This window comes from Netta rufina (genome assembly GCF_964035555.1).
Source record: "Netta rufina genome assembly, chromosome: 22".
In the NCBI taxonomy this organism is placed as follows: domain Eukaryota; kingdom Metazoa; phylum Chordata; class Aves; order Anseriformes; family Anatidae; genus Netta; species Netta rufina.
This window is the reverse complement of record NC_140146.1, coordinates 9,041,139-9,062,538: the sequence shown is the minus strand read 5'-3', so window position 1 is coordinate 9,062,538 and position 21,400 is coordinate 9,041,139. Positions and strand designations below refer to the sequence as shown.

At 49.1% G+C, this 21,400-nt stretch overlaps 1 protein-coding gene across 2 annotated transcripts in view; it reads left to right on the top strand.

Moving 5' to 3' along the window:
• The first annotated feature begins 301 nt into the window (after positions 1 to 301).
• Positions 302 to 21,400, top strand: part of SKI (SKI proto-oncogene) — a 102,529-nt gene continuing 81,430 nt past the window's right edge. The window contains exons 1-3 of one of the 2 annotated variants that reach the window (XM_084300318.1): positions 302 to 815; positions 936 to 1,193; positions 1,350 to 1,857. In XM_084300318.1, the coding sequence (XP_084156444.1) occupies positions 946 to 1,193; positions 1,350 to 1,857 (756 nt within the window). In that variant the 5' untranslated portion in view covers positions 302 to 815; positions 936 to 945. Of the gene's footprint in view, positions 816 to 935; positions 1,858 to 21,400 lie in introns of both variants that reach the window. The other variant, XM_084300317.1, reaches the window with a different exon arrangement.

The window sequence follows — 21,400 nt, the reverse complement described above, 5'->3', positions numbered from 1 at the left end:
GGGAGGGGGAACCCGTCTGAGGGGGGCGAGAAGCCGTCCCCGGTGCCCCCCCGGTGCTCCCCCCCCCGGCTCCGTGCCCCGTGCAGCCGCCGGGGCTGTGTGGGGGGGCGGCGTTCCCGGCAGAGCGCGGAGAGCTGGGCGCATTCCTGGCCAGGCTCGGCGGCGGAGGCAGCGGGGGGAGGAGGAGGAGGAGGAGAGGAGGAGGAGGAGGAGGAGGAGGAGGAGGCTGGGCCAGCCGCATGAGCTCAGCTCGCAGGCACTCGCAGTCCGCGCCGTGCCGGAGGAGGAGGAGGAGGAGGAGGAGGAGCGGCGGGGATGTGCCGGGCAGGCCGGCAGCCCTGAGGGGCCAGGCGCCCTCCTGCCCACCCAGCCGCCGCGCACTCGGGGCCGCCCCGCTTCCCTGAATCCCGCCGCCCCCCCCCCCCCCCCCCCCCAGGCTGGACCCAGCTTCCCTCCTCTTTGCTGCTGCTTTTTTTTTTTTTTTTTTTTTTAAATTCTCCTTTCCTCCCCCGCTCCTTTCCTTCCTTCCTCTGGGCGGCTATGGACAGGCGGGGGAGCGCCGCAGAGCAGCAGCCGCCAGCGCGCATCTGAGCGCGGCCCCGAGCCGGGGAGGGGGCCGGGGGGGCGCCGGGGGCCGCTCGGATGCAGGCCGGGCCGGGCCGGGTCGCCCTGCTCCGGCCCGCCAGCGCCGCAGCCTCGGGGGGGCCGAGATCGTGACGAACCCGGCGGGGAAAGAGAGAGAAGAAAAGAGGCACGAGTCCGCCGAGGAGCGACAGTGGATTGCTAAAGCCGCGTGGGAAGGAGAAAAGGCGAGGGTGGGTTGGTTTGTTTTGTTTAAAAAAAAATTATTTGGGAGGGGGGGGGGAAATCCCTCGAGTGGATTTGTACCGGCGTGGAAGATAACCAGGGATTTTTGTTGTTTGTTTTGGGAATAGAAACTAAAAAATGGAGACTGTAAGTAGAAGCAGCTTCCAGCCTCATCCAGGACTGCAGAAGACCTTGGAACAGTTTCATCTGAGCTCTATGAGCTCCCTGGGTGGCCCTGCTGCTTTCTCAGCACGATGGGCACAGGAGATGTACAAGAAAGACAATGGGAAAGACCCAGCGGAACCCGTGCTGCATCTGCCTCCCATCCAGCCGCCTCCGGTGATGCCTGGTCCCTTCTTCATGCCCTCGGACAGGTCCACGGAGAGGTGCGAGACCATCCTGGAAGGGGAAACCATCTCCTGCTTCGTGGTGGGTGGAGAAAAGCGGCTTTGCTTGCCCCAGATCCTGAACTCGGTGCTCAGGGACTTCTCCCTGCAGCAGATCAATTCGGTGTGTGACGAGCTGCATATTTACTGCTCCAGGTGCACTGCTGACCAGCTGGAGATCCTCAAAGTCATGGGCATCCTGCCCTTCTCCGCTCCCTCCTGCGGGCTCATCACTAAAACTGATGCCGAGAGGCTTTGTAACGCCTTGCTTTATGGTGGCACCTATCCTCCCCACTGCAAGAAGGAATTCTCTAGCACGATCGAGCTGGAGCTTACGGAGAAGAGCTTCAAGGTGTATCATGAGTGCTTTGGGAAGTGTAAGGGACTCCTGGTACCAGAGCTTTACAGTAACCCCAGCGCAGCCTGCATCCAGTGCTTGGACTGCAGGCTGATGTACCCACCTCACAAATTCGTGGTCCACTCGCACAAATCCCTGGAAAACAGGACTTGCCACTGGGGCTTTGACTCTGCAAACTGGAGGTCCTACATCCTCCTCAGCCAGGATTACACTGGGAAAGAGGAGAAGGCTAGGCTGGGCCAGCTCTTAGATGAAATGAAAGAAAAATTTGACTATAACAACAAATACAAGAGGAAAGCCCCCAGGGTAAGTCACGCCTTTAATTCTTGTTTTAAATAGGGGCAGGGGGGGAGAGAAAGAGAAAAGCAATCTTCTGTAATGTCGCTGACGTCGATGGGTGATGTGTTACCACTGGCTTTCCTTGTAGGGTCGGGGAGCGGTCTCATCGCCTTCCTCGATCTCGCCACGTGTGCTGGGGGGCCCCTGCCCTGCGCCTCTGGCAGGGGCTGCAGGGTGATGTGTGTTTTTTTTGGGGGGTTTGGATGTGGAGCCTGATCCCTGCAACCCCTTGCTCAAGCAGGAAGCGTGTGATTTCAGCTCGGAGGAGCTTCGGTAGGGGTCAGGACAAGGAAGGAGCCGGAGAAAAATCCCGCTGGGTCCTCCAGCCCCAACGGCGAGCTGTCTGCTGCGTGCCTCCAGGGAGGGAGGCAGGGGCTGGGCTGCCTGAATGCTGCTGCTGGAACACAAACGGGGCTGCTGCGAGAGATACTGGCCGTCACACAGGCTGCTGGTGTGCGATGCAGCGCAGGACGGGGATGGAGAAGCGTGTGCTTTTAGGGGAGCCCAGGGAGCCCCAGCTCCCATCAGCCGGGCTTTTTTTGCAGGTTGGGTTGTGGCAGGCTGGGTAAGCGGAGCTGCGCACGGCCAGCTGCAGCACCTGAGGGCACACCGTGCCGGCCCCAGGCCAGCCAGCCCCTGCGGATCGGCTTTTTTAGACGGCCTTTGTTTGCCTTTCGCTCCAAGCTGGATCCCAGAGGTGGGGGGCCAGGATCCTGTGGCTCTGGGGCCGCATCCCGGCTCCAACATCGCAGGCTGCAGGAGTTGTCCTCGGCGTGTGTCAGGAGTGGAAGGGCAGTGACACAACCCCTAACACAAGAAGCAGTGTTTAGAGCCCACGGAGAACGCTCGGTGAAATCCCTCAATTAACTTCATGAATATAATGTTAAACGTGCACACCCGCTTGGGCTCCGACACAGCTTGGAGTTGAAAACCAAACACACAGGAGGCTTGCCAGGCACCCAGGGCAGCAGCTTGGGCCCCCCAAAAAGGACCAGCCCCCCCAGCTGCATGCAGGTGCTCCCCAGGCCTGTCTCTTAGCCCCATTTCAGCCTTTTTCTCTCCTTCTCCTCCCTCCCGGGTGGCAGCAGCCAGAGGCTGTGCGGAGCCCCCTTCTCCCCGTGGCTGGAGGTAGATGTGTTTTTATGGCCTGGCTGCTTGCTGGCAGTCGTGCTAAAAGGGCTGGCAGGGCAGCTGCCTGCAGGTGTCTGCGAGGGGAGGAGAGGGCTCAGGACCTGGAGACGTTTCCCAGGTTGGGAAATGAATTGTCTAGGGCATGCTTTGTTTGGGGGGCAAAATAAAACGATCTCTGCTTTTTTATTTTCCTTCCGGTAGGGTCGCATGGCCCTGGCTTGGTCATTTCCCCAGTTTGATTAAAATGGATGTTGTTAGAGGGCTGAGTGCCTTTCCTTGCAAGGCTTCCGTGGCACTGCTCAGTTGTGTGATCTGATCTGTGCCCCAGGTGAGGGTGCAGGTGGAGAAGAGGAAAAGACTGCCAAGTTTGGGCACTGCCTTGCTCTTGGTGACCTTTTAACAGGTCTTAGCTCAGAGCATGTCAAGCGCTCCTAACCCACCCACCACAATGTGCACACAGCCCCTTGGAGGGTGGCCTCAAGGCACCTCACAGTGGACACCAAAAATGACATAAGAAAATCACAACCGTACATTTTTCCAAAAAAAAAAATGCAAAAGTTTGTCATAATAAAACATTAAAAGTCTCTGGATAGTTTCATTTGGGAGGAGTTTGATGGGGAAGATCCGGCTGGTACGTGCTCAGGGGTCAGGGCACAAATCCCGCATCCGTGCAGAATGGGCTCCCAGTTGCCAGGCTGCGGGGTTGTCCCCGCAGCTCTTATTCACGTGGCGCAGTCTTGAAGAAACCCTGACGTCGCTGCTGGGGCTTTGGATGCTTATCCTGCCTTTTTCTGTGGTCTTTGTCCATTGGCCTTAGCCAGCGGATATCATATGCTAAGGTCATTTGTGCTGGAGCCGTGTGCGCAGATAATTACGGCAAGATTTAATCTGGCTCACAGGCTGGCAGACTGTGGCCATGGGCAAGGAACAGCGGGGTGCCGTTTAGATTCCTCGTAAGGAAACGCAAGGATGATCCCGTGTCTGGGTGTTACGTTAGTCACCGCCGGCCTGTGGGGGGTTCGTGTGTCTGCTGGGCCCCGTGTCTGTCTGTGTCTGTCTGTCTGTCTCGGGGGATGAAAGTGTGAAGTGTGTGCCTTTGTGGTGGGCTTCCTCTCTGATGTAGATCTCTGCCTTGCTTTGTTCTGCTCCATACAGAGGTGGTGGTGTGGTGTGTGCCGTAATCTGCTGTGTCAGATGTTCAGTCTTCTACTTGCAAGAGTTTTTTTTTTTTTTTTTTTTTTTTTATCAGCTTCCTGATTATTTGTGTGTTTGTGTACACATCGGCTCGGGGCTCTGCTGGGATGCTGGTAGCTTGGGATGGATGGGACTGCTGGGCTGTAGAAGAAGCAGCAAGGTTTCTGACCTTTCCGTGCGTCTTTGTGAGGGTTGTGTGGGGAGGTCTGGAGGCTTCTGCCAGCACAGTTCTGCCTTTTAAGGCTCTGACTTCTAAATGGAGGAGCTGGGCTGGCACGAGCCCCCGCTGCAGATTGGACATACTGGCAAAACTGCCTTTTCCTCCTCCCTCCTGTTGGGTTGGTCCGAAAGCGGTGCTGCAAGGCAAAGCTTTGCCTAGATACTGAAGTCTCACCGTGTGCTCCTGTGCAGCATCTGCTGTGCCTATCTGTCCATCGCTGTACTCAGCCAGATAGGTTGGCTCAGCAGGGTTGCTTGAACGAGATGTGTGTTGCCCGGTCTTGCCACTGGCAGAAGCAGCTTCCATCTGCCTCTGGAGCTCTGAAGTCAGCAAAGGGTCCTCACCAAAAGCTGGCATGGGTCCTAACAGCTGGAGCCCCACCACAGCAGGAACCAGAGGTGTCTCAGCCCCATTCCTTACCCCCCTTCAACATTTTGATTTTTGTATCCTCCTCGTTAATCCTTGGATGAGCGGAAGATCCTTTCTTTTCCTGAGCCATATTATAACCTCTCCATCATCCTTTGTATCCTTTGCTGGGTTTTCCACCTTCTCACGAGCTCACACAGGTTTTTTTCTGCTGTGATTTCTGTCCGGTCTCAGAGTACCAGCACTGCTGTTACATGAGGGGGAGGCCCGTTTCCCTACCTGTCTTGCATGTGATCCATGGTTACCAGCATGGAGCCCAACCGATGTGTTCTGGGCTATTTCCAGAGATTCAAAATGTGAAGAACCTGACAGCATTTCAAAACGGGGTCCTAGGAATCCACCATCAGTGCCAAAGCCTTTTTCTTGAGCTCAGCAGCTGGTGCACGTTGTGTCCTCTTGCTGGTGTAGTTGTGGCCTTGGTTTGTCTTTGAGATCTTCTCTCCACCCCACATGGAGCAGCACCGTGCTCTGTACACAGGCATGTCTCTGATGGAGCTAGTTCAAACAAACACGCCCCAAGGCTTTCTGTTTGCTGTTTCCAGGAGAGGAGGGTGGCTTCGCCTCTGCCTATTTTCAACTTTTTTTTCTTTTTAACGTTGAACTGAGCAGAGTTTGGTGCTTCCACGTTTCCTAGCTGTGTGCCAGACATCTGTATGTTTAGTAAAACTGTCTGATCGGGCAGCGAGGGGGGATGAGAACTCTCCTTGCACGCGTGCGAGCACCCCCAATGCCAGCGGGGCCGTGTTCCCATAGCTCGGGGCCCAGCAGCACTCGGGTGAAGCAGCTGGGAGCTGGAAGCAGCCTTCTGGGTACTGACACACAAATGAGCACTTCATTTCTCAATGCCTCCCAAGCCCGGGCTGCCACAACACACGGCTTTCTCAGCTGGAGAGAGGTTTAGCCAGGTCAAGTGTGCGGCCAACTCGAAGAACAGACGCTGCCGAAAGTGGAAGAGCGTGGGGCTGCCGAGCACTGGGGTGGCTTGGGCCTTTCAGGTGCCGTGCAGCGGTGGCTGCGCTGTGTTTTGTGGCCACGTGAAACGTGATGGAGCTACAATGCGGATCTTTCTGTTCCCGTATCCCCAAGTCCTGCCTCCTGGCAGTAGCGAGTTTCTTGATCTGTTAATGGGGTATAGCAGGGAGATTCTCATTTTTGATTTCACAGGCATTGGTGTTCAGGCTGCTGGATGGATTTATTCTTCTCTGTACCAACTGGCTTGATGAATGCTCTTGAAAAACTTTGAGAGCTATGGGTTCAGGTGTTTCTCCATGGAGCACAGAAGTCATTTGCTCTCTTGCTTGCTGCTTAAGAATTCATTAGAAAATACCCAGTAAAAATGTTGAAGTCCCTAAAACACAAGTGTTGAAGCCTTGAAGGAGTACCCTAAGTTCACAAACACTTTACACCTTAGGAATAGGACCTGAAAAACCATGCCAAGCTTAAGTGAAATCCTGTGTACCTGAGGAGATGTCAGTGTTTAAGCAGACATCAGCATTTTTTTGCCAGGAGTGCAAACAGTTTTACAGATGTTGTAGGTCGAGAACAAAGAAGCAGGTACGTGCATGTGTGCGAGACACAGAGTATGCTGCAAATAATGAGCTAATGATGTTGAGTCACCTGTGGCTCTCTGTTACCCCAGAATTGTTCTATACTTCCTGAACTCAGCCCTTGTGAGTTAGGGAGGGAATTACACAAAATCTATACTTCAGACAATCACAGCCCAAAATATTAAAATATATGCCACTGCCTTCGTTGTCTGGGCAGTCTCCCTCGCCTCTCCATCTCAGTGGTTTGGGGCTCGGCCGTGTGTTCTGCCCCAAAGAGCAGCGCGCTTTGAAGGTGGCGTGAACACAGTGTGTCGGTCGGGGAGCCTGCAGCACCTGGCCTGGCCACTGGCAGCCGGGCACGGTTATTGGGCTGCCTGGCGAGGGTGTGTTTTCCTTTGCTGGGATGAGTGTTCACGTCGGCGTTGTAAAAGCATCTGGCGGTGTCTGCGTGAGGTTGCTCAGAGCATGTCTAGACAACGCAGCGGTGAAACTCCTGGCAGCCGCCAGTACCTTATCTGCACCTCGCTAGCAGCACTGCGGCTGCATCGAGGGGGCTGAGCCGAGCACGATTTGGGGACTCGACAAGGTCCATTGTCCATTCTTACTGAAAATCCGTGTCGTTTTTGCCTCCTAGCGAGGATATTGTGCCGAAGTTCAGGGTTTCGGTGGCACCGAGTACAGCAAGGAGTGGGCTGGCTCCCTGCTGCTGGTGATAACGAAGGACTGGAACTCACATTGCTGGCTTAGCCGGCCCAACTGCTTTGCCACTGCACCGAGTTGCATCTCCATGCAAAGTATCAGACACAAAAAACCTCATTACACTCTTGTGTTTTTTTTAAAGGCAGACTGAGTTCCTGAATTTCATGCTGTAATTCTTATTTAGAGGGAGCTCTCATGGAAGAGTTGCACTAAATCTGACGGGGTTCTTGGAAAGAAATTAAAGCATGGACAGAAGGAACTCCAGCTGGGCTGTAGGAAATCTATCAGTAGAGTACTGTCAGTTGCTAAGCTAACCTGTTTCATTTGAGTGGCCATAGAACACTTAAATCAAATTGATTTTCATGTAAAGGAAGCATTACTTTAATGCGTAGTAATATAACATGCCTTTATTTTAAACTTACCAATTATAATGTTAATAATACATTTTATTAGAGAATTGCTAATTTGCATCTGTTTTCTGCATTTTGGAAGTACAGATTAATAAGCGTGTATCTCCGTTTTTACTTTTAGTGCTGTTCCACTCAGTTTCTGCTATAGTTAGTGTGTGTCACTCTGGGGGTGGACAGAATTCATGGCATTATTATCTTCGTGCCCACCTTGGGTAGGCAGGTATGTCTTGTATGGTTCTTGTCTTCATTGCCACTGCAGATTCAGCCTCAGACTGTTACCAAAATCACCTGTTGAGATATTTTCTGGAGCATCCGAGGTTAATTTGAAAGTTTGGGGCTTGGGGCTCGTTCAGCAGTTCTCACTCAGGCAATCAGCAGGCGCACTAATTGGAACCAGTTTGCCCACAAACCACAGCAGACTTGTCTCTGTATCAGACTTCCTCCCGTGCGTGCTGGCGGTGCTTGCAGCCGTGGGGAAGAGGGGCAGATCCTGAACCGACATGCGCCAGGGTTAACACGGAGTGGCTGCAGTGAGCTTGTGGCCGTGCCCCCACCTTTACAGGACTGTGCCAAAGCCGGGAGTGGGCCTGTTTTGGCACTGCAGTGTTTTTGTTTTGCTCAATAACTAGGTTTTGGTCCCGTAGGTGTTTGGGGGTGCTGTGACCTGGGCAGGTCTTACTGAGCAGGGCATTGGCTCCTGCAGCTGGAGCTGCCTCTGGACAGGGAGGCCTTTGCCTGCTGGTTGCTCCATGCACCATTGGGGTTTCAGGTTGCTGTAGGTACCTAATGGTGATTTTGTTCTTTTATGTAGGATTTGTCAATCTCTATGTTTCAGCATTTTAGCTTATTTTTTTCTCCTGATGGGGAAATCTCTGCAGCTGGGACCAGGGCCAGCCTTGCTTTTCCCCAGTGCAAGCTGAAGGGCCATAAACTTAGCCTCAGAATTGCATCAGGTGCAGCTCTTTGAACATGCCTCGTGTGCCCGCGTTGGGCAAACCTGCTGGCAGGCAGCTGCCGGCCGCTGTGTGCCCGGCTCATCGTGCTGCTCTGACCTTTGCTTGGATGAGGTAACGAAAACAGATACAAATTGAAGCCCTGATCCTGCCAGCGTTTCATGGCCAGGGCTCTGGGAGAAGCCAATGGGAATTCCCCCGTGTGGGTCTCTTATCGCTGCCTCCATCTCTGGCTTGGTCGCTGTCACTTTTGTTTGGGTTTCTCCAGGCTGGGTGTGTATTAAAACAACCTGCTAAGCAACATAATGGCATTTTCTGTTAAATGCAGGTGTCCTGCCACCCTTACTTATATTAAGTAGTCTTTGAGTTGCTTAAGCAGTTATACTTAAAGTCAGGAGAGACGTCCACGAGGCCAGAGGTTGTGCAGAAACTGCAGCCTCGCTCTGCATGCTGGAGATAAGCAGCAAAGGAGCGAATCGATAGCCCGGGTTCTGGCTTTGTTGTTCATTGATTGATGTATAGTTACCTTTGCACATGCTTTGTAGAAAATGTGACATTTATTTATTTTTTAATTGAAACCCTTTCTGTTTTGGTGCGACCATCATTTGGACTGGAAGCACGAGAACTGCTGAGGTTTTACAGAGCAGCAGCGCCACAAAACAAAATCCTCAGGTGGAGCAAAGCACTTGGCTTAGTTCTCCTGGGGAAGATTTCAGGGATATGTGCAGAAGACCTGCACCCCTGAGCTTTGTTCCTCGCCCTCTGTTCCGTCAATGGTATCATTTTATAGAATAAGGTCATTGACTTGGATTGCTCATTGGTTTCTCAACCCTTTTCACCAGCCAGTTTGTGTAATGTCTGTCTGAAATGTTGAGTAAGGGCATTGAAAGAGCAGACAGGATATCAAGTGTTAGGAAGTCTGGGTTAAGTATAACAGACAGTGCTGGCTGCTGGAAGGGGAGCAGCCCCTTGAGCTCGGTTACAGATCGGTCTCTGTGGAAACAGCAGGCTCGGGGCTCTGCGTCGCTCTCCCAGCGCTTCCCCCCTACACCTATATAATTAATTGTGTGTGGGTGCACCTCTTTTCTAGAGATGTCTTCCTTGTTTCTTTGTGGCACTGAATTGTCTGTAATGTCTCTTTCTAAGGATTACATAAGTTTAAGATGATTTCTCCACTGGGAGAATTATGCAAGTTTAAACTGAAATGTATTTAGAGAGCTTTTATGGATGTGTTTTCTGACTTGCAATGCAGAGGGTGATTTATTTGCATCCTTAATTGGACAACATCTGCTGGGGTTGGGAGAAGAAACATTTCCTATCTTTCCACTGTCATAACCCGTGTTTTCATCAAGCTCCCTCCGCTTACTACGTGCTCATGGCTCTGACTCTTCATGCCCAGGTGGAATCAGCCAGGAGCTGAAGTTGGACACTTCTGGGGAGGAATCTGCAGAATTTGTAATTCATATCTGGAGACAAAAAAAAAAAAAAAGCGGTATGTGCCAGTGGCACTGATAAAATCAGGAATAGTAACACCTGTTTTCTATCTTTAGATTTTCTCCTTTTGTAAGATGTTGCCTTTATTGCCATTAAACAGAAAACATGGGTGGCGAAGCTGGCCAGCTCCGTCAGCGAAGACAAGGGTCTAAAATATTTCTGTAATGCTGCTCTTAGTGAGCTGTGACCATTGAGTAAAAACTTTCCTTCTGGTTTTCAGCACAGTTAAGCTGTTCTTTGACACCTAATGCAGGAGAAGAAAGCTACTGCACCCACGTGCGTTTACTGAATTTGAAGAGGCCAAAGTAACCTCGTTACTTTAACCTTGGTTAAATGGGAGCTGTGCGAAATCTGGCACCTGACCTGTGCCTGCAGCCCTGATCAGTTTCACTGGGGGAGCTGCACAGATTGAAAGAGCTGCCCATGCAGATCGGATTGCAGAAAGGAGATCCTGATAGTCGTTTTCTTTCTATTATTATGTAATGCAGAAGTGCTGAGTATCTTGGACCGCATACATAATGCTTGTAGATGATTTTTCCAGGATCTAGCTAACAAAATTAATTCCACTGTATTAAAATGTATAGGTTATGTGTGGAGCCGGCTGCTTACTAAAACAGATATTGTAGTAGTGCCAATTAGAAACAGTGAATTACTTCAAATAATTAAAAACCACACTCCTTTACATATTAACTTTTGCTGGGTCCAGTATTTTATTTGACAAGTATCTTTAAAAAACAAAATGGAAAAATCCTCTGGGTTATTCCAGAGGTTTTCATCTTTATAGCAGTAGAATAAATTTTGGAGCTTTTATACAGAATAATTGACCAGAAAAGCAGAAAATAGACAGTATTGTGGTCTGATTTCAGTAGCCTTCATTGATATTATGCATTTCAGATTTACGCTTCTGATATTAAGAATTTCTCATTGTTGTATGTTAAGCACACTTTTCTAAAATCCCTTTGCTCTAGAGTTGACAAACTCGCCTGAGTTCAAAGATAATGGAGTCTCGTGTAAGTTGGAGGGGAAAAAAATAAAAAATTTCACCATTCTTAACTCCCCCCTAGCAGTTTCAGTTTATTTGGTGGGTGTGAATTATCTCACCCATGCTGCTATGATTTAGAAATATGCTTTTGAAATAAATGGATTTAGAGTGGTGCAGAGCTGCTGTGAGAAGTAAATCAGACTCAAAAGAGCCCAGACTGCAGCATTAGGTCCATTATAGATATTTCTTTGTTCCCATTCATTCCCTAATAAGAAACATGCTGTGCAATGGGTTCCTGCACTAATACATCCAGAGATGTAGCTTTGTTTGGCTTTTTGCCTTTTTCTTTTTTGCTACACGGTGTATTTTTTTTTTTTTTTTTTTTTTTCAAAAAAAGGTGGAGGCCAATAAACAGAGGACTGAAGATGCAAGTGAGGAAATCTTTGTATTCAGCAGCAGATAGTGGTATGAGTGGTGTAATGTGCTCGATTATCCCATTCTGGGGGTATGCAGAGCTACTGCTCAGAGGACTTGGTGCATGCAGCATAGAAAATCAGGAGTTCCTTTGCTAAACCCTTGATTTCTAGATTCATATTTAGGTGAACATCTACTTTGTAATGGACTTTCTGATCTGTCTTTAGCCCTTTTGATTCTAGACCAAAGATCATGTGTGGTATTATTAAATTCTGACAAACAAAATAAATAAAATTACTGGAATACAAAGGAAAAAGGGATTTGGTGGGACAAGGGGGTGGAGGGAGTTGGCAGTGCTCTGCTTGTATTTACCACATGCCTTGGTCGTTCCTTATAGCTCTGTTTATCTTACCCATGTGTCTTTCAAGTAAATTAGGTCTTTTTGCAGTTTTTTTAACAATTAACCTAGCCATGATGAGGCTTGAATGAATCTCATCTGCACACCTGTTTAATATTAAAGTTCAAGCATTCAGTGCTTTGTGGCTTTAGCTTGAAATTCAAGTTGCTTTGAGTCATCCCTTTCGTCTTTTGTTTGGGTGGAAAAAAGGAGTGGCAGTAAACGGCCCGCAGCTAAGAAATGAAAGAGTTGAATTAGGTTTTAGAAATGTTAGTCTTGGCATTTGGGACATTTGCATTTGTACAGATTGTCACGCTTCCCTTTATTTGGGATACAGCAGTTCAGTGCTCAGGAGAAAAAATGTTCTGTATCTTTTTCCCAGTGGTGCGACACGCGGCCACTGCACTGGAAGAGTTGGAAGGAGCCGGAGCATGAGCTGTGGTTTCCTATTCTGCCCAGATTGCTGGTCACCCCAGCAGTGGGTTATTGCCCCACCTGTGTTCCCAAGCTGTGGTGCGCGGCTGAGGTTTTTCTGACAACAGCTTCTAATTCTGTGAACTGAGGAACAGCCTGGTCTTTAAAAACAAACAAAAAACCCCAGTCAATTAGACCTAGGTTGGGAAGAAATTGATTTTGGTGGAGTTGGTAAAGCTTCATCAGTTTGGGTGTAGCTATTGGGGAAGCTACACCGATGCCAACTGCAGGGACAGTAAATATGGAGTTCCTGGGGGCAGCAGCCCCTGCCTTACACCACTCAACTGCCAAGTTTAGAAGTGTGTGGACGAGTTTTAACTTTTGCTGGTATATAAAAGATAGTTAAATGATGCAGTGGTTGAGACCTTGGGGGTCTTTAATTGGTTTATTTTGTCTGCTGTCCATGAAGATTAGTCACGGCATCAGCGTCGTCATGCTGCCACGCAAACCATGCCAGGAACTGAATCAAGTAAGGGGAAGAAATAGGAGATGCTTCAAAAGAGACCCCGAAGTACAAATGTAACTGGCGTGCGGTGGTGCCGTGCTTCATGTCGGGGAAGGTCATTCTGGCAATGCTGTGTTTGGGGGTTTGACTCCAGTGAAGTCAGTGGGCTTGGCCCAAGTGCTTCCAATTGCATCTTTGTGTGGAAATCACTTGTCTTAGCTTCTGCCTGTGGCCAGTGTTTCCTCTGTGGTTATAAAGTGGTGGTCAAATTCTGCTGAGATTTTGCAAGGGGAAGTCCCGATCAATTCACGGGAGTTCAGTGGGATTTCTTTCCAGAATTCTATTCTGCATTCACATTCTGCTTTTACAAACGTACATGCAAATTTAACATTTAGGTTTTCTAAGAATGCATCAACTTTGCTCTTGTTAGCTGGACTAAGGCATCTCGATTTGATTTACGTGGATTCACAGTAATCAAACTTCATCTGTTTCTTTCTAAGAAAAGAAATTCTAAGAGGGATGTTCATTCATCTCCTGGCAGAGCAGCTGGATCCCATCTTGGCAGATGTGAAAACCCTTACATTTATGTTGCTCCCTTATTTAGGGGGGATTTTTTTCTTGAAATGAGCTCTTTTATTTATCAGCCCCCTCCTCAAACTTGTGATTCCCTTGGTTAAACCCATAATGTGCAGTCACGTTGGGATCGATCTCTGGGTGGACAGTTTGGGTGTCACCATGCGAGCATTGGGGCTCAGGGGAGAGAAACATGGAGACACATGGATGCTGTTTCCACCAAATTTCTTAACTAGGGGAAAAAAATGCACGTTTTTTGCTTTCCTTTTAAAAATTGCAACAAAATTTGCTTTAGATTATAATTGCAAAGCAACAATCGAGTTGCTCCAAATTCACTCTGCAGTCGACCTCAGTAGCCGTGCAGACGCTCCCCTGAGCCGGCATGCTGGCGTTCCTGTGGTGCCATTGCTGGGGCTGATGCTCCTTTCTGGGGATTACGTTTCTGTAGGACTGAGCTGAAATGCTACGCTGGAAAACTTCTTAAACGAGGGGCACGGCAGATCCGCGTCCTAAAGTAGCTGTTTGCAGAAGTGGATTCGCGATTGCAGCTCCGGGGCTGCTCTTCCTGCCGCCTTGGTGACTGGTTGTGGGGTGGGGGTTGGTTTTCTTCCCAGCTCCTTCAGCAGGCCCTTTGCCCGGGTGCATCTTGGGATTTCCCTTTTGCTGAATGGGCTGCTTGTTCGCCAGGGAGGAAGTGAGGTCCCCCTGGATGCGGCGGGGCAGCCGCCTGCTTCGCATGCAGGGCACACGGGTGGGGGGAATGCTCGGAACCGCTGCACCAAACCGGCCGTGCCTTCAGCCAGCATGGCAGCTGCCCCCTTCGTTGGGGAGAATGTTAGAGTAGGCTTAAATAACATTACAAGTGAAGTAAAGATGGATATATATATATATCAGATGAAGGTTTTTTTTTAAAAAAAGAAAATAAAAATTGTCCTTCTGGGTATGTGACAGGAAGGCGCTGCCGGTGGCTGCCAGCCCGACTTCCACGGCCCCCCTGAGCTCAGCGAGCTGCGTTGTGATGGGCTCTCCTCTCAGACTGGAGTTCAGAAGTGGCCACGGTTCTTGTGTCGCTCCCAGCAGCGTGAGCTCTGTGCAGCTTCATTGCAGTTCAGTTTCTCCTAGGTAGTGCAACAAGTGCCCTAGCAGAAGAGAGTAGCTCTTCCAGGCTTAATGTGGGGCTGCTTCAGCTGGGAGCAGCAAAGTCTGCACAAATGATGAGTGTTGAAAATGTTTTTTTTTTTTACATTGCTGATTGTTTGACAAGGATCAGATGGGCAAGTTGCAGGACCATTCAGAAATTACAGTGGGCAGCTGTGTTTAGCTCTGTCCGCAGTCCTCGTTCCCCTCCCTCAGCAAGGCAGCAGGAGATCAATTCAAAAACAATTTCAGGGTTTAAAAACCACCCAACCAAACCGCTTATGTGCGTCACGCTAAAGAGATCATCATAAGGACTTTTGATAAATCCACCTCAATGTCCATCTCGTCATATAAAAGCTCCATGCAGGGGAGGTGCAGCCCCCAGCTTTTGCTGTTTGAATACTCAGTTGTGGCAGCGAGCCCACTACTTGTTGTGGGTTCATGTACGTGTTCCAGGATGCGATTGTTTCCATTTCTGGTAGGGGCTGCTGGTAGGATAACAAGTTAGTTCTTAGTTTATTGGGTTAAGAAGCCTCACTTGAAAAAGTGGGCTACTCAGAGATAGCTCAGATCACCAACCTTTTTTTGGGATGTTTTACAAGTAGTAAATTTGGTGGTGGTCCTGCAGAATCCTGTTACAGTCACGGTGCAACTCGCTAGGCATCACAAGTGTCCTGATGTTGTTATCAGGGGCTACATAGCAAATCGTTTTGCCCTGAGATAAATGAGACAACTGGGTTTTGTTCTGCTTCTATTTTTTCTAATCCAGCAGATCAGAACTGAGAGAAGTTGATAGTGTACAACACCACTTTGTAGCCGTGGAAGTATCTCTGTTGTGCAAGTACAACATCCAGAGCTGGAAGGAAGTGCTGTCGTGCAGACAGCAGATACATCTGGGTTTCAGATATCTGAATTTGCTGGCGTGCACAGCGGGTTTGTATTCTACAGAGTCCCTTCATTTAAGAAGGGAAGTGTGTTAGCATCATTTCTACAGTAGTAACCTTCCAGGTGGGAGCAGGTACTAACTTTCCTGTGCTCCCAGCCCAAAACAAGGAGTCCGTTTGTGCTGCGAGGAGGTTGTGTTTCAACTCCAAATCCTGGTCCACTTAAACACAATTACAAAAGCATCAGCTGGCATCCTTGGAGCAGGGAAGTTCCATCCTGCATGCTGTCGGTCGTGTATAAGCACTGCAGCTGGCAGCTATGTGCCTGTTTTCCTTGACTCTAGTTGATCTCACAGTCCAAGGGTGCTTTTTTTCTCCCCCTACTATAGGCCTGAAAGTTTTTGCCTCTTGAAGTTCTCACTAAGTTTAGTGGCAGAGAGGGGCCAACATTGTTACTACTTCTTCCGTTGTTAACAAAATCAATATTTTTTTTTTAATGTAGGAATTGATTTTCTTGGGCATAAAACCAGTGCTGAGAGTAACTGAGAGCTGTGCACATGAGCAGACAGCGACGGCAGGTTGAAGTAGGGCAGGAGTTGGCGTGGCTGTAAAACATTTCCTGCACTTCTGGATGTTACGGTTGGAGTCAGCTATCGTGTGCTGATGTTTTAGAAAAAATGTTGAAAATCTGTTGAAAACTTCCCCTTCATTCAGAAACTGTCATTGCTTCTTATTACCCTTGGTTTATTCCTTAGCCTTCTGCAGCACAAGAAAGGGCTTGTGTAACGCCCGAGCCATTCCTGTTCCTCGCTGAATGATATGCAAATCTAGTCAATTAAGCAGGGGGGATTTAATTAGCAGTTTAAGTTCATGTGTGAAGTGTCTTGCCTTAATTACTTAACAGTTTTGTTGCAAATTTGCGAAGTTTTTTTTTTCCACCGAACTATCAAAACTGTGATTTTTGGGGGGGGGTGGGGAGGGGTAACGTTGAACGCTGGGTATTGCCCCGCGGGCCTGACCTCTGCACTGCCGCTGTGTGTGTGCCCCTTTGTTTGCAAAGCTCTTTTCAGAGCTGTGGCGAGAAGGCAGACTGTTTATTGTCTCGGAGTAGAACAATACCTTTTTTTCTTTTTTTTAAAAAAAAAAAAAAAAAAAAAAAGGATTTTTCTACTTAAAATGTGGAGTGAAAGGCCGTCTGTTTGTTCTGCTTTGGGAGCTGGGTGACACCAGAGTTGTGGTATCGGGGTGGCTGCCTCCTCGAGCTGCCCTGCCTTACGCTAACTCGTTGCCTTTGTTGCCAGTTCTGTCTGGGCAGGTCGTTTCTCTGCCCTGCTGCAGAAAGGCAGCGTGGTGCTGTGTCAGCTGCAGAGCTGGGGGAACCCGGCACGAAAACCCAAAATATGGCCATACTGGTGCAGAACTGCGGCTGGATTTTGTATCCCAGCTTCTCACTGGGGATGTGTGAGCGGCACCATTTCGTTCTGCGACACTTCAGGCTGTCCCTGCCATCCCGATCTCAGTACCAGGGCGCTGTTGGCTTGGGGTCTTGCATTTGCACCCTGCCTGAAGGAGCAGACACTTGGGAGCACGTCTGGAGCTGGGTGGCTTCACCAACAGCTTCTTAGGATGGTAGGTGTAGGGCTTTTATGGCAGGAGTGCCCTAGTGCAGCTGGACAGTATCACAGCGACGTGCTGATGGCGACTCCTTCTCCTGCCTGCAGCCTACAGCCGTGGCTCACCGCGTGTGTGTGCACGTTTGTGCCTAGAGGAGAGGCTAGGGAGGAACAAGAGCAACATTTTCACTTAGAGCCCTCTGCACCGCAGCCTTGCAGGTATTTGCCAGCAACTCTTCTAAAGAATTTCTTTAGACTCATAGATAAGCAACTCCTGCACTAGTTGTAGGGAGCAGTTCAGCACCCGTGCTGCTCGCATAGATCTTAAATAATTTACCAAGTGCCCAGATAGTGCCAGCAGTAGCAGTGTTGGTGAAATCACTGCAGTCAGCAGACATCCAGCCTGGGCAACAGGCTAGGAGGTTTGATTAAAGGACCCCGTTTAGAGACTTACGGTGGTACTGTATGATGAGAAGCTCACCCTATTAATAATTCTTTTTATAAAAATGGGGAAAACATTTCTAAACCAGTGCTCTTCGTTTCATGCATCTGCTTTTATGAAATGCCTTTGTGAAACAAAGCCACGTGAGAAATAAATAAACAAACAAATAAATAAATAAAGGTACGCTTCTGACGTGTAGTATTTCAGCCCTGCTGTGTCTGTCCCCCAGTAGTACAAATGGGAATATCAGGGCTTACTGTGGCACTGGGTGCTGCTCCCTTTCCGCAGAGAGCTGCAGGACGTTTTGTACAGTCCCATCTTGCTTGCTGATTGCAGTGTGGGCTGGTCAAGAAAGCAAAAGTTAACAAACATGGACTCTACTGGCTTGCTGGGTTTCCAAACAGAAGTGTAGATGCAGTGATTTAAAAGCTTCATTTTACCTTTAATCATCATCCCGTTTCTAAAAATGTGCTAACAAATAGCATCCAACTTGTAATGGGGAGTGTTAACTCCATATTTTTTTCTGTGGTTTTCTAAGCTAGATTCCAGGGACGTTTTCGTCCAGTTTATTATTATTAATCTCATTAAGGAGCTGTATTAGTGCCATTCTATTTTTAATAGAATCTCTTTCCAGTTTGGCCAGGGCAACCCTTTTGTTGAACCTTCTTTGGGACTGTGTTCCCATGTGCTGTGAAGGCGCTGACACATGACCTCGTTACACAGAGAAAATCCTAAATGACCTGCCCCTTGCCAAACCTATCACAAAGCTACCCATCACCCCCTTTTCAGGATCCCAGATGGTAAATAGCAGCAGGAGGTGAAAGGGGAGCTTTGTCTACATTCTGAGGCCTGTTTTAAGTATTCTGTGTCTGTCTGTTTCCCTCTGCTTTTCCCACTCTGCCCATAAATTAGCAAGCCAGCTTTTCTGACAAGGGAAGACAAAATGTCCACGAGCTGCAGTAACATCACCTACCCGGGAAGGGTTGTGAACATTCTGCGTTTCTGCTCTGGCTGCTTGGGATCTTCGTTTGGGCAGAACTTCTGCCTGGCCTGCTCGCCACAGCATTTAGGGAAATGCAGCATTCCCTAGGAACCAGGCAGCGGTTGCAATTGCTGTCGCACCTTCAGAAGAGGAGGCTTCCCTCACATTCACTCATGCTCCGCCCTGGGTGGCTGGGCTCCAACCATTTAAACATAAAAAATCCTGCAAAGATCTGCCTGTCTCGTTCTGTTGTTTCTGTAAAGCCAAAGTTGTAAGAGAAGCGGTGGTTTCTGCTCGATGGGGTGCTCTGGGAGCAGCGAGTAATGGGGTTTATCAGGAAGGGGACAGAGGGCAAAGCAGGAAACTTTGCCATTTTTTTTGCCATACCGTCGGCAGTTTTCATATTCTGGTGACCTAATGGTTCTGAGAAATGCTGAGATGCGTTAGCTGTGCGTGTACCTGTCTTCACTGGGACAGGTTGGTTGGTTTGCAGTAATTAAGACCCTGTGTTCCCTTTACTCCTTTCTAACTCCCAAACCACCCTGCATTCGTCCCCAGGCTCAGGTCTGGCAGCACTCTGCTCGGATTGGGGCTGCTGAGCCGAAGTGCCCAAGGCTGAACAGAGGCTGTGCATCCCCTGCCTTCCTGGGCATCTTTCTTTTAAACTAATGAATATTAACAAGGAAAGGGGAGTAGGAGTGCAAGGTCTGCTCACTGTCTGGTACCTTGGCTGTTACATTTTGTGTTTGCAGTGTTGTTGTGGAGGTCCTCCTGTAGGATTAGCAGGGCCCTGCCGAGCCTTTGGATGCCAAGTGGGTTTCAGCTGGGGAGCTGCTGGGAGAGAGTGAAAGCAGTAATGCTTCTTCTGCAAGTGCTGGGGCTCCAAAACCTAGAGGGACTTCAGCTTTGACCATTTATTAATAAACCTTCATTTTTAAGTGACGAGAAGGGTTACAAAAAAGCGAGGGAAGAGCTTGTGTGTCTTTTGGCTCTGTTTTCTGGGAAGAATACTCTGTTTTCCACGTTGGAAGTTAATTAGTACAGTGGTTTTTTTTTCTTTTTTCCTCCTCTGGGATCTCCTGTGTGTCTTCTGACCTGTAATTCTCTATATAGTCATCAAGTAAAATGGATGCGAAGGGCTCAGTTCTGACACGTTGTGTTTTGACAGCACATTTTGTTCATACTGAGTCAATACTTCTGAAGCCGTCGTTGCTTGGTCACTTTAATTTGACATGTACCTCGCTGCTGCCAAAACTCCTTTTGGCTTCTGCCCTAACACCAGTCTACTGCTCCTGTCACTTCCTCTGACTGTCAGCCCTGCTTTTATGGCTGCACAATGTGCAACAGCTCACTAGGGAATCGATCTGCCTGAAAATTAGTCATTCTATAAAGGAGAGTCGCAAAAATTAACCCAACAAATGTTCTGGTGAACCAACGGAGTGGGCAGGTCGGGGAGGGTTGGTTGCTTTGCTCCCTGGCATTGTTGAGATTGCCAAAGCAACAAACGTTAAGTGCTGGCCTATGGGCTGGTGCTGTATCATGCAGCCAAACAACACAAGGAGCAGAGCAGTGGTGGGAGGATAGCTTGGGTGGAACCAAACAGTGCTTCTTCAGCCCTAGCTCCTCTAATTTGTTAAAGCCCTGTATAGTAGATGGTAAAGATTAGCTCAGGATATTATTTTTTTACACCTTATTAGGCTGTTGCTCTAAACCAGGGGCTTCTTTGAATACATTTTCTCTCTCTCTTTTTTTTTTTTTTTTTAAGAAGGCTTTCTGGTGGCTGAAGCTCTGAAGCTCTAACATGAATAGAAATAGTGTCTCCCTCTTCCTTTTTCGTCCTACTCGAGGCTCGCACACAGCCAGCCCTGGGGTCTTTTTTTTCTGTGTGGTTGGCAGAACAGAGAGAGGGAGAGCCAGGGAGACCATCCGGGCCCCCGGTGCTGTCACGAGAAGAATAGCGGTGCTGTTACCGCTAAATCCAAGGGGACAAGCTTGTGTATGTGTGCTGCAGCAGCCAGCGGGCTGAATTAGTGGCATTTAGGCACTGCTAAGAGGCTAATTGAGTCACTGGTACTTGCTGATTAAACCAGCAAATCCAATAACATATGGATGTGCATGTTCATGGTTGGGTCTGTGCTCTATGAAAATTAAGCGTGCTGGGTTTTAACTCTTTCGCTTGAGCCCCTCAGTAGCTTACAGAATATCAGAGCGTTTAGATAAATGCCTTGGGGGGATCAGATTTATTTTATTCTTCTCATCGTCCTGCTCTGTGCAGTGGTGTCAGATGGGAGGGCATTAAAGCGGCTCCCTTGCCAGTTTCTCAGCTCTTCCAGTTTAAGAAATGCAGCCTTCACGTGGGACAGCCAGAACTGCGAGGTGACAGAAGGTGAGGAGCTGAGGCCATCCCCGAGGTGCACCCATGCCATGGCGGTGTGACAGAGGAAGCCTTTGTTGGCAGCCACCTTGCACCGCTCCGCCCTCCTCAGAAGTGTGGCAGTGCCATGCAGGAGGTGGGTGCACCACTGCCTCCGAACAGTTCCAGCAGAGGCACAAACAACTCTGCTGCCGTCTGTAACGAGGATTGCAGCATAAAGACAATCCCAACTTCACCTGGGTTGGACAGGGAGTACGGAGAGAACCTGCAGAGCTGACCTGAACTCGAATACACCCTTACAATCTATTTTGCAATGCCTTGTTGCTCCCGAAATCTGCCCACAGATGCAGGCCCAGCTTTGCTTTTGCTCACGGTGGTTTTCATAATGATTGTGGCTTGATTGACTTGAGTGGAGTTATCCCTAATTCACAGCACCATAACCGGAGAGCCGAAGGAGATCCGTGTGTTTTTCTTTGAAGTACGCAGCGCTCGAAGGGAGGCTGTTGTGCTGAGGGCACGTTGCTTTCAGTGCTTCTTTTTAATTTTGTTTTTAACTTTTCAGAAGAATAAGACGCCTCTCCATCTCAACCAGAAGGACGTGTATGAAAAAATAGTGCGACTCACAGAGGCGAGTGGTGGGTTCAGAACCTCGTGAGTCACTGCCGCGAGATTGACAGTTTGGGAACACGAGCGCGGAGGAGTGAGGACGGGATGCTCAG